Source organism: Astatotilapia calliptera, chromosome 12 (genome assembly GCF_900246225.1).
Source record: "Astatotilapia calliptera chromosome 12, fAstCal1.2, whole genome shotgun sequence".
NCBI classification, from domain to species: Eukaryota; Metazoa; Chordata; class Actinopteri; order Cichliformes; family Cichlidae; genus Astatotilapia; species Astatotilapia calliptera.
Genome location: NC_039313.1, coordinates 35,112,385 through 35,129,584, shown reverse-complemented (window position 1 = coordinate 35,129,584; position 17,200 = coordinate 35,112,385). Strand labels below are relative to the sequence as shown.

At 42.6% G+C, this 17,200-nt stretch overlaps 1 protein-coding gene across 3 annotated transcripts in view; it reads left to right on the top strand.

Annotated features, from left to right (window-relative positions):
- The first annotated feature begins 1,753 nt into the window (after positions 1-1,753).
- adamts3 (ADAM metallopeptidase with thrombospondin type 1 motif, 3) overlaps positions 1,754-17,200 on the top strand; it is a 135,821-nt gene continuing 120,374 nt past the window's right edge. For 2 of the 3 annotated variants that reach the window (XM_026187149.1, XM_026187147.1), the window contains exons 1-3: positions 2,308-2,374; positions 2,751-2,772; positions 11,751-12,184. In XM_026187149.1, coding sequence (XP_026042934.1) covers positions 2,321-2,374; positions 2,751-2,772; positions 11,751-12,184 — 510 coding nt within the window. In that variant the 5' untranslated portion in view covers positions 2,308-2,320. Of the gene's footprint in view, positions 2,375-2,750; positions 2,773-11,750; positions 12,185-17,200 lie in introns of all 3 variants that reach the window. The other variant, XM_026187150.1, reaches the window with a different exon arrangement.

The window sequence follows — 17,200 nt, the reverse complement described above, 5'->3', positions numbered from 1 at the left end:
AAATGCAGCTGTAGCTTCAAAGAAAACTGAAAAGTGAAGCCAGCTAAAGTTCTTAAACCTGTGGACTCTGTTAATAACCACTAGGAGGCAATAACTATGGATGCAAAAAGATTTCCAGTCCTATGGAAGTGCACAGGAAAAATGGCCCTGATGAGTTTATGGGCTCAGTCACTCATTCTGGGTCACATTAAATAAAACTTAATTTCATTTTGTGTCCATTTTGATTATTCTGCTTTTTAGAATGGAAAACCATTATTATCAGAACACTAAGATCATTTCAAGGCTCCATATCCAGACTTCACTAACCAGCAGGTGTGATCCCTCTGGCTGTATTTGTCCAAGGTCCAGTCTCTACTTGGCTGTCCATTGAGTTGTGTTACTCTGCATCCCTGTTCTGTGGAGCCCCACTCACCAATGTTAATCTCATACTGCTCAATATCTTTGCACATAAGAAATGTCGTTTTATTATACAGTACTTGTATTTATACTATACAGACAAAAGTACTGGCCACTTGCATATTAAACCTACAGAAACTGCTTCTCCATGCACACCCATGCCATGAAGCTGCTGATGCAGAGTTTGTGTGCTGAGGTTTATGCCAGAGGAGGTACTGTGTTTAGCAACAGCAAGAAGGTCGTTGGTTCAAATCCAGTCTGGAGCCTTTCTGTGTGGAGTGTGTATGTTCTCCCAGTATCTCTCTGGATAATCCAGCTTCCTCCTAAAACGTGCACGGTGTCAGGTTAATATGTGACTTTAAATTGAACATAGATGCGAATGGTTGTTTGTCCCCTTGTGTTGACTCGGATGCAGACGTGTCCAGGATGCCTCTCTCCTGTCACAGCCAGGAGAAAATGGATGGAGGTTTGGAATTCTGCAGCTATCGAATCAGCAGAGCGACTGTCATGCGCTACGTCTCTCAGCAACCCTGCTCTGTAACTTTACACGATCTGCCACTTCACTGAGTCTGAGTTGCTGTGGTTCTTAAACACTTCCACTGATATCACTTGCAGCTGATGTGTAGGAGGGTACGCTTTGTGTCATCCTCCTGTGGAAAAATGGACTGAAAACACTCAAATATTAAAAGGTTTGGCCCAACACCTCTGTCCATATAGTTCATTATTTAAAAATCCTACTCCATGAAATTTTGAATATGCTGTACTTTGTACAACATAATATTTATTCTAAAGCTCTAGTTGCTTTTTTTGCTTTGCAGTTTTCTCTGCTAATCCAGTCCAGAGTCACGGTTGGCCTGGAGCCTATCCCAGCTGTCACAGGCAGGGCAGGGCACACCTGCCAGGACTAACACAGAGAGACGGACAGCCACTGACATCCACACTCACACTGTGGGTGGGTGAATCAGCCCATTAACCAAGCATGCATGTCAGTGGATTTAAACCCAGGACTGCAACAGTTTTAAAATAATCTAAATCCAGAATATATAATTCAGTATTAGACGTTTTCCACACATGAAAGTCATTAGTTATAATCCAATAATATGAATAGTATCCTGCACAATGTGTAGTTTTAATTGAAGTTATCACTTAAGCAGCAGTTTATCTAAGTGAAGAGTATTTTTCCCCACTTTGGAGCCACTTTTCATCTAATACCATCCGTATTAGAACAATCAGGAGAATCTATTTATACAACTACTTTCTTCCACGTGTTTCCTCTGGTCCTCCGTGGGTTCTCGGTGACCCACGGTAGGCGCCACTAAAGAGCAAGAAATTGATTTTAAATAAATACCTGATCCTGCGCAGGCCTGTAATTCTTCTTCGCGGGGTTTTTGCTGGCATCGTTAGAGTTCATAGGTTTCTTGTTGTTTGTTGAGTCGCTCACTTGTGTGTGGTGAGATGAGGGAGGGGTTTGGGGGTTGGGTTCTTCATCCTCCTCCTGTCCCTCCATGTGTTCCGACTCACATGGTGACGTCACACAGGGCTGGTCTTGCGTTTATTAGCCAGCGGAGCCTGGTGCCAGGTTGCAAGAGCTACACACTGCGGCTCTGTCCGGTCACGGCAGAGAGGGGTGTCCTACTAACTTCACCAAAACTTTCACGAAACTCAGTCATCAGCAAAACACTGACTGAATGACAAAAGTGTCGCAACTCGCTTCACTCCTGCTTTAATGAAACTTTAACTACTTTATGTTGCTTCTTATTTTTTCTGATTTTTACCTAAGACCGAGGCACTGGCCGCACATCCAGTTTGATAAGTTTTGAATGAGCCGGGTCACGTTTGCGTAAAGATTTTTGTCTCTTTTCCCCCCTTATTTTAATTTCACGTTGGGATAACGTTTTTTGTTTTTTGTCATTTAAGACTCGTGATGGCTGTCCTGTCACTAGCTTTACTACTTGTAGGACTGACTTCAGCTGCCAAGGTAAGTGTCTGCACCGCTTCGCTTTTGCCTCCTTTTACGCATATAAATAAATAAATACGCGCAGTTTGACTGAATCTCGTCAATATTAAACGAATTCAGCTGTAAAGCGGAGAAAAAGTGGAACGACACAACTACAAGGCTCTAAACTTTCGGCTCTGTAAACTTGAACACTTCTGTGAAACACACGTTGACACTGCAGACGTCTGAGTTTTGCCCTTTGGATGTAAAACAGGTATTTTCGGACTTTTTACAAGCAGCGCGGCTCACAGAAAACTCCAGAGCTGTTGTGTTGTTACCGCTGGACATCTCAGACTCTGATCTATCATTTCCTTCTGGCGTGTGCCGCATTTAACGAGCTCTTTTCTCTCTTTTACAGGCTGGTGAAGTAGATAGAGAGGGTAAGTCTGGCTTTATTTGTGTTCGTTTTGTTAATAATTAGATGTGTGTAGAAAAAAGGCAGAGGAGTCTCTCACCAGGCAGAGAAGAAACTCATGAGGACAACTTGGTTCACTGAGATCAAAGTGGGAGGGGAGTTTGTGTGTGAGGAGCTCTGTAATATACCCCCTCGCCCTCCCCTAGCACCCTACACACAGAGTCCTCTATCACACATACACACTTATATTGCATGAGCAAGCTGCTTCAAGGGCTTTGTTATACAGGAAAGAAAATTCCTCCTCGAGATCCTGAACATCTGTTATTCATTCTGAGGTTAAGGAACAAGTGAGCTGCAGCAGTGTCCACGTAGGATCCTTTTACACCGGCCCTTATCTTCTGAACGCCTCCGGGGCCCTCACACAGCAAGATGACAGCTGACTGCGGGCTGAGCATTTGTGGTTCCCCGTTGCTTGTAGTGAGCCACTGTTTGCTCCATGTGGTCATTATTGGCCTTGTAAAGCAGTTTCCTTGCTCATTTGGCGAAGCCTTTCTTAATTTGCCACTTCTGTAACTTTTACAAGCAGATTTCTTTGGCTTAGATTTCATTTTCTCTGATCTCATATAACAGATGAAAAAGTAAATCTTGTGGATTTTCCTGTTGGTTCTGTTACTATTTGTAAAACTGAGTGAGCTCAGGTTGAATTGTAAGGGATGGGAAGCAGAAGGTAAACATGGGGAGGACATCAAGCAAAAGGTCATTTCTGCTGAAATATAATGAAGCAAATAAAATTCTTTCCTAGTGAAGGTCAGACCCTGATTGGTTTTATGGTTAACTCCTGACGATCATCCTCATTCCCAGGGCATCAAACGCTGCCTTTGGCCTCTTTTAAATGCATCCAGCAGTGGCAGCTGTAACTTGTCACGTATGGCTGCGTGGTCAGGATCCTTCGACGTCACATTTAAATCCACTTGTGAGTGTAATTTCTCAAAAGGCAGGGTTAGAGTTGTGAAAAGGAATATTTCATCCCTAAACTGAGCTGATTGAAAACAAACTCTCCTTGCTGTTGGCAACCAGTATCACCAAGGCACGTGTCGGGGTGTAAAGCATAATTATATAACTGTAATGTAATCGCATTACAAATTCAGTAATTAATTATGTTGTTACTCTTGTGACAAAGTTTCTTCAGTTATTTGGATAGAAAGAAAGAAAAAACACACCAAAAAAGCAGAAAGTAACGAGTAATTTAGTAATCCATTACTTTCCTTGGAATACCTCTATGATGTCACCTGTGTGTGAGTGCTAAATGGTTTCACATTCCCACCTCACCTCTCTGTTCCAACATTTGTTGTGATTATGTCCATCGTATGTTCGTCTCATCTGAGGGGCTAAAATGTCTCATTGCAGCCAGCAGGTGACCGAGGGGCGGGGCAACACGAATAAGCTGCAAAGCTGTTCTAGCAAAATTTAAGAGTAAAAGTACAGAGTTGGAAATTTGCATTATGAGATAAATTGTTGCTTCCACCAAATTTCTTGCCGATGTCTTGATCAACATTTAATGAATCTTCTTCATGAGAAAGTCCACTTTTCTCCACAGTAAGAGCAAAGTTTGATTTAAGCTTGAAAACATAAACAATGGAAGAGAATTGTCCCACTTGACTGTAGTTTTATGCAGGTCACTGTGAGTTTAGCCTCAGCTTTCTGTCACCTGCTGTCTCCTGGTCCAGCTCCACTACCTTAAAGCTGCGGCGGTCAAAGCCATAAAGCTAAATCAGAGCTGTGCTTTGGTAAAGTCTTGTTACCTCCTCCTTCTTCTTCGATGATAGTTCATCAGTGCTCTGATAACATGTTGTCACATTCTTCATGTATTTACTGGTAGCATTTCAGTCATCTCACTGCATTTCCCTGTGAACAGGCTCCATCAGACTCAACAGCAAATTATAGCAATTTTATGCTGTTTAGATGGTTTGGTGACTCTAAAGAAAGTAAAAGGATCAAGAAAATTTGCACAAATGTGTATTTGATGACTCTAAGGTGAATAATGTTTTGGTTTTTATTTGTTATTTCCTTATTTCTTTGCTCTTGTCTGGCAGCTGGATGTGTCAGGGCTCAGCTGATGCTAAGGCGTGTTTTTAACCACAGAGCCTATCAGCTGGTGGCAACTGAAAAATCAGTCCAAAGTGTTTTAGTAAGGTGGCGACACTGCTGGGGGGAGGAATGGCACCTCTATGAAACACCCTGTGATGTGGTGTTACAGTGATGGTGCTAGAGAGCGTTTTAAGTTTTTCCACAGTCTTTGGTAGAAATGTAGCTGGGACAGGCCACGGCACACGAGTCACACTCATTCATACCATTGAGTGAGGCCTCGGTACAGTTTTACTTTTTTATCTCATTTATTCACGATTTCTCTCTTTTGATTGGTCACTCGTCGTTATCTTGAAGCACCACTGTTTCATTCTGTGTAGAGAATCTGAAGGCAGTGCTGCCCAGTCCACAGCTTTCTAACCTTTGATTGGATTGTCCAACAATTCTTTGAGCAGCGGTTGGTGAGTTTGAGGTTGTGTGAAAGGCAATTTTCCAGCTCATTTCTTCAGCCTATAATGCTTTTAACTCTGTCCCCCATAAAGGCGACATTTGACGACCTCCCGTGTACTCAGCTTGTGGCGATCGTGGCTCAAGAGTTGGGAGTTCACTTTGTAATCGGAAGGTTGCCGGTTCGAGCCCCGGCTTGGACAGTCTCGGTCGTTGTGTCCTTGGGCGAGACGCTTCACCCGTTGCCTACTGGTGGTGGTCAGAGGGCCCGGTGGCGCCAGTGTCCGGCAGCCTCGCCTCTGTCAGTGCGCCCCAGGGTGGCTGTGGCTACAATGTAGCTGCCATCACCAGTGTGTGAATGGGTGGATGACTGGTTGTGTAAAGCGCTTTAGGGTCCTTAGGGACTAGAAAAGCGCTATACAAATACAGGCCATTTACTCTTATGAGTTTTAAAATTCAGTATATAATAAAGATGTGGTTTGATGACCATTAGAATAGTTTCTGGGGGGTTTTCAGGCAGAGCCCGGCCTCACTTTGTTCTAAATGCAGGCTGAAATATGACAGAAACCTCCCAGAGCCTCGAGCATTACTCCTAGCAGGCTTTCAAGAGGTAAAGGGTTAAAGATGGATGATCTAAAAATGTGTTCAGAAACACTTGACTCCATCCATCCTTGTTGTGGTAACCTTGTTTCCTTGCTTTGCTTTCAAATATGGTCGGACTGCTCTTTGAACAGACTGGTTCATTTCCAGTTCACGTAAACTGTGATATTCAAGGTGCTGTTGAAGCACCCGGATCTTTCTTTGGTGTTTCATAGTTTAGGACAAAAGCTGCTTATTTCTAGCACAGTGCCTTTATCTGTGAAGTGGCAATTGATTGAATTTTCTGTGTTCAGTTTCACAAACTGAGGTAATACATCAGCCAATGAGCAGAGCCAAGTCTCTGAGGTGTACAATACCTCATATATCGCTGACAAATTAAAGGAAAAATAGTACGAAGTGTTTTACGGTAGTAAAGTGTCGACACTGACAGATGGAGGAATGTCACCTTTATGAAACAAACTCTGTGATGTTGTGTTAGAGAGCCATTTAAATTTTTCCTTTAAAATGTCCAGTCTTTGGTAGACATGTAGCTGGAGCGGGCATTTTTCACGATTTTTCTCTTTTGATTGGTCACTCGTCGTTACCTTGAAGCACCACCGTATCATTCTGTGTAGAGAATTTGAAGGCAGTTTTTTTTCCTGATGGTTCCCACTAAGGTTTTATTTCTGTGTTTTGATTCATCAGCCTCTGTTGGAAGAGTCAGTCGATCAAATGCATGTCTCAGCTCAACTTTACGAAACTGCTGCCCATGTGCTTTGTATTTCTTTGTACATGTTTTGCTCTATATGGACAACTGCAGCAGAAGTTTGTGACATGTATATTTGTGGTGGTTGGATAAGATGAGCAGTGTCGGCGAGCCTTTCAGTTAAATGCCAGGATTTGATGTTGTCACACATCAAGAGCAAACCTGTGAAAAGGCAACATTTAGAAACAACATTCAGCAGCAATGCAAATGGAATAACTGAGAGCAGAGGGACCATCTTCCCTGATTAACTGGGAAGTCAGCTTGAAAGATCGCTCATTGTCTGCCCACTAGCCCTTAACCGCCAAGCCACAAACGTCGCTCTTTGCTTTTGTTACGCACATTTTCTTGTGGTCTGAAATTCTATATTCAACTCCAAATAGCAAACAAGACTAGAAGAGACAAAAAAAAGAGAGAAATCAAAGATAAAGTCAACATAACTATATCCAGAAAACCAGAATTATGGAGCTTAATTAGGATTAACTGCTGAATTTGAAGAAAGGTTGCTTTGGCTGATGTGTCAAAGTGCCACTGAGGCATAATATTTTTGATCAGGAGTGTATTCCAGTATTTCATTGCTGTTGCAGCTGGTCTGGCCCCTCATAGATGCTCTTTTGCATTTATTTGAAATGTGCTTTAGTGTGCTTCTGTACTATCGTCGCCAGAACTTTTTACTCTGACAGAGAGAATATAAGTTAATGGACACAGGACAGAAAAGAAATCAGAAAATGGATTTTAACTGACTCTTTTGTGACACTGAGGGATTTGTGTTTGAAGGTCTTTGGTGGGTAACCCTTGAGAATAGGGGTGCAACGATACTCGTATCGATATTGAACCGTTAGATACAGTGCTTTCGGTTCGGTACGCATATGTATGAATAATACAAATTTTTTAATTTATTTTATCAACTTTCCTTCTGATGATGCTGTCTGTGTTGAGAGCTCAGTGGATCTGGGTTCGACTACTCCGCCTAGGCTGCACTGTCGAGTGCAGATCCACTGAGCGCAGCACAAGCTAGCAAGATAGAAGCTAAGCTCGCTGCAAGATGGCAAATTGAACCTCCCCCACCCTCATTCAGATCTGGCGTTTGGAATTATTTTGGTCGTCATGTGACGTATGACCCTGATGGTAAGCGCGTCATGGACAAAAGTAAAACAGTATGTTGGATGTGACACGCAATGCTCAATTGGTGGGAACTAGTGCGTTAGCGCAGTTAGCTTGTTAACGTGTTGACACTGTCCAGCCCCACACACGGGGTGATCCAGAGATTTGCCGCGTTATGGCGTCAACGAGATTAACGCTGACAGCACTAGTGGGAACACAACGAATATGACTGCACATTTACTCCAACATCATCTTAGTGCAAAGACAAGTGGAAGCAGACAAAAACAACAAGCAGCATGCTACTAACTTTACCCGAGTCATTTAGACAGCCGTTAGCACAGGATTCTCCTTATGGGGACCTGATATGTTTAATATGCTGCTGAGAATATAGCCCAGAAGAAGCTATAGTATAGCTTTTATTTTGGAAAGAGACATTTCTCTGTAATAAACTCTCTTTTCCAAAGATGAGGGATTTCTCCATCAGATTTATTATTTTATTACTTTGTTGTTTCAGCAACATTAAATTTAAAAACTGTACTTTTGACTTAAAATATATATTTATAATTTTAATAAATGACAAATTAAAAAGGCATGAACATTTTTTTTGTATCGAAAAAATATCGAACCGTGAATTTTGTGTATCGTTGCAGCCCTACTTGAGAGATATATTGTGAGTGCTGTGTGGTTGTATTCATTCAGTGTATTTCATCTTTTACTTGTATTGTTGGGACTCGTGCTTTTTGTAAGTAAAGCTACAGCCTTCCTGTTAGACGATCTTGTAAAACACCTGTATATGTTTCTGTTTCTTTTCTTTAAACTTCTCTCTTTTATGTATAAAGTCTGTGATTCTAATCGTGCTTCTTGTAAAGTATGTTTGTCTTACTTTGTTTTCATTTAGCACAAGTTGTTTGGGTCTAACATGTGCAGCTCTGTTCACTTACCTCATCGTTCCAGAGTGAATCTGTACCCTGGTCCGACAAACTTATGTTCCCTTTAAGCAGAAGTAAATGTTCCCTTTAAGCAGAACATCTCGGTTTTCACACTCTCCACTGCAAATGGAGCTCTGTCAGATAATAATGGGAATACTGGGATACTCCAACAAAACACGTCACACAGACAACAGCTGTAATTATGTGTAAAATGATCACTTAGTGAGAACAATACATGCAACAGGATGTTTTTATTTCTGTCATGCAGCCTCTGCCTGTGTAAGCAGGCATAAATAAACTCTGTCAACCTAATGAGGATGCTAAGTTAGCGAAAGGTGACCCGAAGTCTGATCGCTGCTGTGAGAGCGATGCTTTTTTTTCCACATTAAAGGAAACAAAAAGAGTGTTTAATTAAAAACCGAATACCTGCCCAGCAGAAGATTATTTTAGCTGGTAAATGTCTGGATCCAGTACAGTCCTCCAAAAAGCCTCTGTTCTCCTGCAGGTTTGGATCCGTTTTTGTGTTTCTACATGAGAAATGTGTTTTATTTTGCTTTATTTTGCTTTTAATTTCAATTTTATTTTAACTGTTAAAGAAAACCAGTCAGCTTGTGTATAGATATACAGTATTATACACCATCAAACACTCACAGCCAGAGACATTTACCGTTTAACGTCTCAATTAAAAATAGCTGCAGTTGAAATCGGACTTTGTGCTACATATGGACCTGGTTGTTTTTGACACATCATCAAACCGCAGTCAAGTTGTTCTTTTTTTCTGTTTGCGTTTACATTTTGTGGAGCACGCTAACCGCAGTCATATTTGCGCTAAAAGCCTTTTTGTGCATTTCCAGTTTAAGACGTTTCCCGCGATCCGGCAGCTGTGAGGTGTGACTTTGTAGTAGCACACATTAACAGTGATATCAGCGGGCGATTTGTAGTCTTAGGCGAACGATCTGAATCCAGAGCAGGAACGACGCACTACATCAAACATCAAAACGGGCGTGGTTACCTGAAAATATCACGACAAGTTTAATCGATAGAGACGTTGATTTATATCCAATCAGTGCTTAAAATCAAAATCTGCATGGCTTTAAAAACATAGTCCTGTAAGCGGGACAAATGACTCTTTATATTAGACGTCTTCCTCATGAGGATTAAGCAGTGAAAGCCTGCTCTTTAAACACACACTAACAAGCTGAACACATTTCTGGCTTCTTTTTGATGCTCTGTGTCTTTTCATTGCTTAAATGCACTCTGTGGAAAAATATGTAGTACTCGGTACAACTGATGTAATTTTTTCCAAATATTTCAGTATCGGGCAGCTAACTGTGCGCCTTCCTTGCTTTGCAGATATAGTAATGTCAGGATGATGTAACAGGGAGGGAAAAAAGGATTTAGATGTTTGTTTTAAGTTCAAACCCACAGTTTTCACGCTTTTTTCGCCTCATCTCTTGGACTCCATGCTTTCATGTGCTCCATCGGTACCATTGTCATGCTTTGGCGTCATGAAACCTGCAGTCTTTGCTTTGAATGCTTCTAAAATAGTCTTTTCTTGCCATCACATGCATCCACGTGCATGCTCACTGTGATTGTGTGAAGTCACGTCCTCAGATATGTAATTTTAGCTTCCCCATTGACACCTGTTTGATGTTTTCTGGTCAAAAGCAGCAAGATAATTACACGCTTTCAATATTCTTGTTAGATTTTTTCCAACCAAAGATTCTTGGAAAAGCAAACCAAGCTCGGATGGAATTTTCCTAAATCTGAAAGTGTTTGAGAAAGCCCACAGATTTTCTGGTACATTTGGGTTGACCACAAATGTGCCAATGAACAAGGAAGTGGGTGAAACAAAGCAATATGTTAAAACAATGGCACAGATGAAACTGGCTTGTGCTGGTGTTACATTTTTTTGTGTTGAACGCCGGCACAGCTCAGCAGAAGAGCAACAACGGTGAGAAAATAAGTGTTTTCTGACAGAATCAGAATCATAATGAGTACGAAGCAACACCAGTCGTCCTGAAATTCACAGCAAGCCCAGTAGTAACCGACACCTACGCTGCTCAAGGTCGTCTTTAAACCTGGCTCATCTATATTTCAGTGCAGTGTCATATGCAAGATCACACATAACATATTCTGGTGTTGATCCATGTGGCAGCAGGACAGCAGAATATGCCTCGTGGGAAGCCACACAGAGTCTGTGATACAGCTGCTACTTAGGCAGTAGTACAGTAGCAGAGTTTAGACGTGAGCTCAGCAGCGCTGTAGTTCATTATCCACGGTGAATGTCTTTGTTTTCGTCTGGAAAATGATCATTTGAAATTGGTGTGACAAATCGAAACCAAAGAACGTGGAGTGATACGATCCACGCAGACGGCGGTGTTTCAAAACGTCTGCCAATCCTGGAGGTTTCACAATCAGTGAGGGCAGCTGTGTTTCCCAGAGATATGAAATGTGGGAATAGTGAGGATTAAACACAGAATCAGGTGTGCTCATAGTTCCACTGTAGACACGACACCGGTGCTGTAAGTTTGTCCCATTGTTGTTGTTCTCAGAGTATTTTGTCGCTCTGCCCGTGACATAAAGCAGGGTCAGGGATCCTCGTCCAAGTGAAAGAAAATATAACCCCAACACTGACGCTTACTCCCATCTGGGTCTTAGATGCCTTTGAAACTATGCAAGTGTCCTATTAGCATTTCTGTTGGCCTAATAATGTGTCTCAGAGAGTTTTAGCTCAGTCAGTCTGGCTCTCAGCTGTGGTGTTCTAGTTCTCTCTCGTTGGACTAAGAAGGTAAACGTGGTGAATCAGTTAGTCCAATATTTTGTTTTTGAGTTGGCAGAGACAGAAAAATGAAGGTCCAAATGTTAGCTGACAGGAAATCAAGTCCAAGTGTTCTTAAAGGTTTGCCATGAATGTCAAAGCTCGTCCTGTCTCAGAGGAACATTAGTTGGCTAAAAGTGATAAAAGGATGATTAGAGCAGGCAGCATAATCAGGCCTTGGCTGACTGATGTGTTTAGAGGAAAAGACTAATTTGATATTGTTTTATTGCTGTTTGGAAAAACTAACTTTGCTGGGTTCTTGTGGTTTTTTGCAGACCAGTTGAAGAGCCGGCTGAAAGAATACGGCCTGGTCACCCCCTTCAGCACCGACTCCCACGGACACTACCTGTCACACCTGCTCTCCGCCACTCACAAGCAGCGTGTTAAGAGGGAGGTGCTTGAAAACGGTGAAACTGAACAGAGGCTTTTCTTCAACATCACTGCCTTCGGAAAGGAGTTTCACCTTCGTCTGCGGCCGAACAGCAGGCTGGTGGCGCCTGGCGCGATGGTGGAGTGGCATGACGAGGTCCCGGGATTCAGAAACGGCAGTGGTGGCAACGATTCTAGCGTGGGCGCCAACCAGACTGAATCCACCAATGGCACGGAGAGGATACTGCGCCGTGAGCTGCTCAAGACCGACTGCACCTTTACCGGTGACATCACAGACGTCCCCGGGGCCTCGGTTGCCATTAACAACTGCGATGGGTTGGTAAGTTTCCTCGGCCGTAAAACTCCTTCCTTTCCCACCCCATGAAAGTCCTTTTCATTTCAAAAGTGCCATGACCTTACCAACTTACACCAAAGGATTTTGGATGTCTGTAGCATTCCTTTACATCACTGCTCGGCATTTTTACAGCACATTGTTTTTGCAGACGTAATAGCTTTTTGTACTTTTTGTACAGAGGTTTGTTACGGGTGAGTAGTCTCCTATTGCATTCGTGAAGGGATTTTCCTCCTAACCTCTTCCCAACATAAAGCACGAGCTCCTTTTGTCCTTTCTAAAAGTCTGCAGTCCCATCCTCCCTATCACCCCTCATAAAACACTTGGACAGTCATTGGGCAACGACCAGAGCCAAAATCTCTTAGAGTTGGCCAGCGGAGCATCTCTGCATTTTAGGAAAGAATAGGCCAAACCCAGATTCCTTCAGCTGTAGTTGAAATACTGCAGAGATTTGAAAAGCAACACAAAGAATGTCCTCCAAAAATCACCTTCCTGATGGGGGAGTGATGGACAGCGCTCGTAGTGTCTTTTTAGTTTCTGAGCTGTTCAGCCGGGGAGACTGAAATAAAAATGAATTTCTACTGCTAATGGTGAACATTTGTAGTGCTGTAGGACTGACTCTCTGTTGGAAATATATTCATGACAAAGTTAAAGCAAAGCTCCTAACAGAAAGTAAAAAGGTCAAAATGCAAATACAAATCCGATGCACTGAGAGTTACACTAGATTTGCTGTGCTTTATATCACATATTCTCACATCCTCATGCTTCATAGTCCTCCACTAGCTGGCTCAACCGATCTCTGACATATGATGGCGCAAACTCTCTTTAGTTTCATTTTAAACATCTCATGAAACGTTAAACTCAAATTCAAACATTTTCACACTGTCTGCATGACAGATGGTGATAAATGTGTTGATCCCTCGACTTATCTTGGCTCAATATTTGGCCAAAATATTTGCCACAGCAAGATGGTGAACATAGCAACATTATGCCTGTATAGCAGCTAGCCTGAGCAACCAGCATGAGTAATTACAGCGTCACAGAGATGAGTCATTGTGTGCTATTTCTGGATGACAGTGGAGGTGTGTGGGATGAAGACACAAGCAAGCAAGGCTAGGCTAAGGAGCGCGGACACTTGTTAGCAGGTGCCGGCTGTGACGATTACTAACTGTGCTGTTTATATCCAAAGGCTGCGGCTGCCCGAAAGCTACTAAAAACACATCACACTCGAACACGATCACAGTAATTAGGAGCAAAGACCTTATTGTTCTTTTTTGAAGGAGAAATGAAGCCCTCTGGTGAGCCTCAAAACTGGAATATTTTAAATGGTTTTTAACCTTCAGGCAGCCAACTCCAACCCATTTACATGTATTACTGCCAAATTACGGACCTTGGTGGAAGTATATAGAGATGCAGTTTAATTTCTGCCCCCTCAGATTGTAGGTTTGCCTTTGAAAAATGTGACATGGTTCAGTAAAAAACATGCAGGGTTATCACCAGCATTCAGTAAAATAATAAATGTCGCTCAGAGTAATGATTCTGTTGTTGGACATCAAACTAAATGTTCCTGTCACTACGGTCTTTGTATCGTGGAGCATAATGAAGTAATGAGTTCACACTGTGTCACAGTGCAGCAGCAGGAAGTGAGTCACTGTGACGCAGAATCATTTCCATGTTAAAGCCAACCTGAAATCTGAATTCTCCCCACATAACAAACTGCAGCTGAAGCCCTTTTCCCTCTTTATCTGTGCCTAAAGAACATAAAGCTGTTTGTGGAGCTTTGTTCCTCTTTAAGCTTCTGTAACGTCAGCCCGTATAGCTTAAAACCAAAGATACAAGTTAATCATAGGGTGAGAGGCTGGGTTCACCAGTGTGTCACAGACAGACAACCGTTCACTCACCCATTCATACCAAGAGTTTCTAATTAACCTGTCCCCACTAACTGCATGTCTTTGGAGTGTGGGAGGAAGCCGGAGTACCCGGAGAGAACTCGGCCTGATGGTGGAGTTGAACTCAGGACCGTCTTGCTGTGAGGCAACAGTGCTAACCGCCGTGCTGCCCACAAAGTTTATTATTATTATTGGTTTTTTAGTAGTAGGATGAGTCGGTGTAGTATTAAATAAAGTTACATTTTGTCCGTTAGAGATGTGACAAACATCTGCATTTTAAAGGAGCTTAATTCAGACGGTTTCTTTAGAGCTGAATGTGGCTTTAACACTGATCATTCACTTAGACTGTATATAAAAGATGGCTACTCCCATCTGTGACATCTGTTTGTCTGTAAACTGTTATTCTGAAGCCTTGAGCTGAGGACTGATGTCATCTTGTTTTTTGTTCATGCTAGATCTGATTGAAAACTGCAGACGCTGCTGGTCAGACAGCCAAACTGGTTTCTACATGTGCTAAATAATATTCCCATTTACAGTGAACTGGTTGATGAAGCGGGGGTTTACTGCTTGACTGACATTCATTTATTATGTAACACTTATTATGTACCGGTAACCAAATTTAAACCAGAACAATGTTTGGATTTGATAGGGACGGGGCTGCTATATTTGCCTTTTGGCTGACAACACCAAGGAGCGGGAAAGGGAGAGAAGCGAGAGATATATATATATATATGAAGGATGTAGTTGGCAGAAAGCGAGTGACACGACGAGAATCATGAAGGTGGACAGGTAGCCAAGGCAACATTGTTAACACACCCTGGTAGCTTCTGCTTTGCCCTCATTCTTTGGTTTTTTATGTAAATAATTTCACATTGTGTATGTGTATTGTAGATTCCCTCCGTTTTCCCCGTAATATTTATTTGCTTTAAAAAAATTCAGATTATTAGTTGTTTTCTAGTTGACGTGTATGTGTGTGTGTGTTTAACTGTTAATGCAAACGGAGGAATAATGATGAGAGCAGGAGGCAGGTGGAAAAGTGGACAGGCTGTCAGATGCTCGATGGTAAATTGTCAACAAATATGTGACTTTAAATATTTTAAGATATTATCGAGGTCAAAAATAAGGCCAAGCTTTGTTTTGTGGTTCTAAATATGGTGATTGCAAACGACCAGTCCCTATGTTTAATTTTGCGATTAGAAAATAGTACATATGCAGTCAGGTTTTGTTTCCTCTTTCTGGTAGTTATCATTTTCACCAAATTAATTATGCATGCTTTAAAAGCTCCTGAACTCTCTGTGAAGTTCTAAACATAATCTCTAAAAATAAACCGACTGCAGCGACAGGCACGTCTAAAGACAAAGATAATGCCAGTCTGACCTTTAAGTTCATCCTCTGAGCTGCAGGATTTGGCCGTTTCCTTTGATTGGAGCTGGAGGAAGCAGTTCATCACAGCAGAGTCTGTGTCTCTGAGTCTCCCCCCCGAGACATTTATAGTCCAGCCTTACAGGAGAGTCGGGCCTGGAGAGGGGGGGGGGGGATGCCACTCGCATGATGCCAAAAGCCATCAAGGTTTGTCAGTTAGACTGCTGCTGCTCTATGATCACATGCTTTACTGTCAGAGTATCAAAGGTTATTAAAAAGATGAACATCATAAATAACGCACAATACTGGGTCGAATCTTCATTGTTTCCTTTAACAGACAATACATTTTAGTCCGTCCAGTATCTGCTGCTTATCCAGTCCCAGGGGCCGCGGTTTAAGCAGAGATCACCAGAACAGTCTATGGTGATGCAACATAATCACTCCAGTGTGTCCTGGTCCAGAATGCTGTGTCCAACTCACCTCAGCCATCCCATGCTCAGAGATGTTCAAACCACCTCAGCCAGCCATTCTCAGTGTGGTTGAGCAGCAGCTCAGCTCTGAGCTCCTCCTGAATGACTCAGCTCTTCGTCCCATCTCTAAAGCTGAGCCCAGAAAGCTCATTTTCACCACTTCTGTCCATAATCTTATCTCTTCAATCTCTATCCTCCGTCTGTAGGCACGGATGAGGGTAGGAACTTTATCTTCAGCATCCTGTTATCCCCTTATATTCCAGCTTTCCAGCATTTCAAGATAACATACCCCGTTGCCACATCTGGGTTACAAATCTGTTGATTTTCTTTTACCAGGATCTCTAAACTGTTGGAAAAACAGAAAGATTTGACTCACTCTGAGCTGCAGCCATCAGCTCGGTTACAACAACAGAAGAAGTGCCGTGCTACACGATACTATAGAGATGAAGGCGGGAGAGACTTGGACATGTTTTCAGGCCAATCAGTAAAACAACAGAAGTGTTGCATGTTCCCACTGAAGCATTTCAGACGGCTCTTATTGAGACATACTTGCTCTTTTTGTTTCTACAGGCATCATTATTACACAATGACCTCATTTACTGTAACTTCTCATTCCCAGTGTTACATCACGCCAGAGAGCAAAATAAACGGGAAACTGTAAAATCGCCACAATAAAAGTAAGAATGTGGGACGTTAAATTCAGAGAAACAGAATCGAGTTTATTTGGTAAGTTTGCATTCGATTATCCAGCTCCTGGTTCCTCGCAGCACTGATTCTTGTTCCTCCTCATGTTTGCAGCCTAAATCCAAAACACGCAGGACTACAGAACCCGACATCAAACGCTCTCCAAACCAGTGCTTCCTGATCTAAAAGCCTGTCGTTGAGGGCCGGCCGTCTTTGATCTCAAGTGGTAGTCCTGGCCCTCTCTAGGTGTGCATTTTACTGTTTCTTAATTATAGCCAGGCTGCTGTCTGGAAGTGTTTACTGCAGCTAGCATGCTGGCAGGCAGCCTGGCAGCTAAATACTTATGAGGCAGATACTTCCTCTGCTTCAGCAGCAGCGGGCGAACCGAGGGCGATCTTTGCTGGCCTGCGTGGGGGATGGCCCTTGTGTTGCATGTCAGAAAAGCTTGGGAGAGCTGGTCCTTCATGAAACATGAAACATGTCACTGCTGACTTCTGTTTTCTTCTTCCTTCACTCATACTGAGGAGAAGTGATCCTGTAGAATCTGCAGTCCAGTGTTGGCCTGGTTGTTTCGCACGTTTGCTCCAGAGATTCGTGGT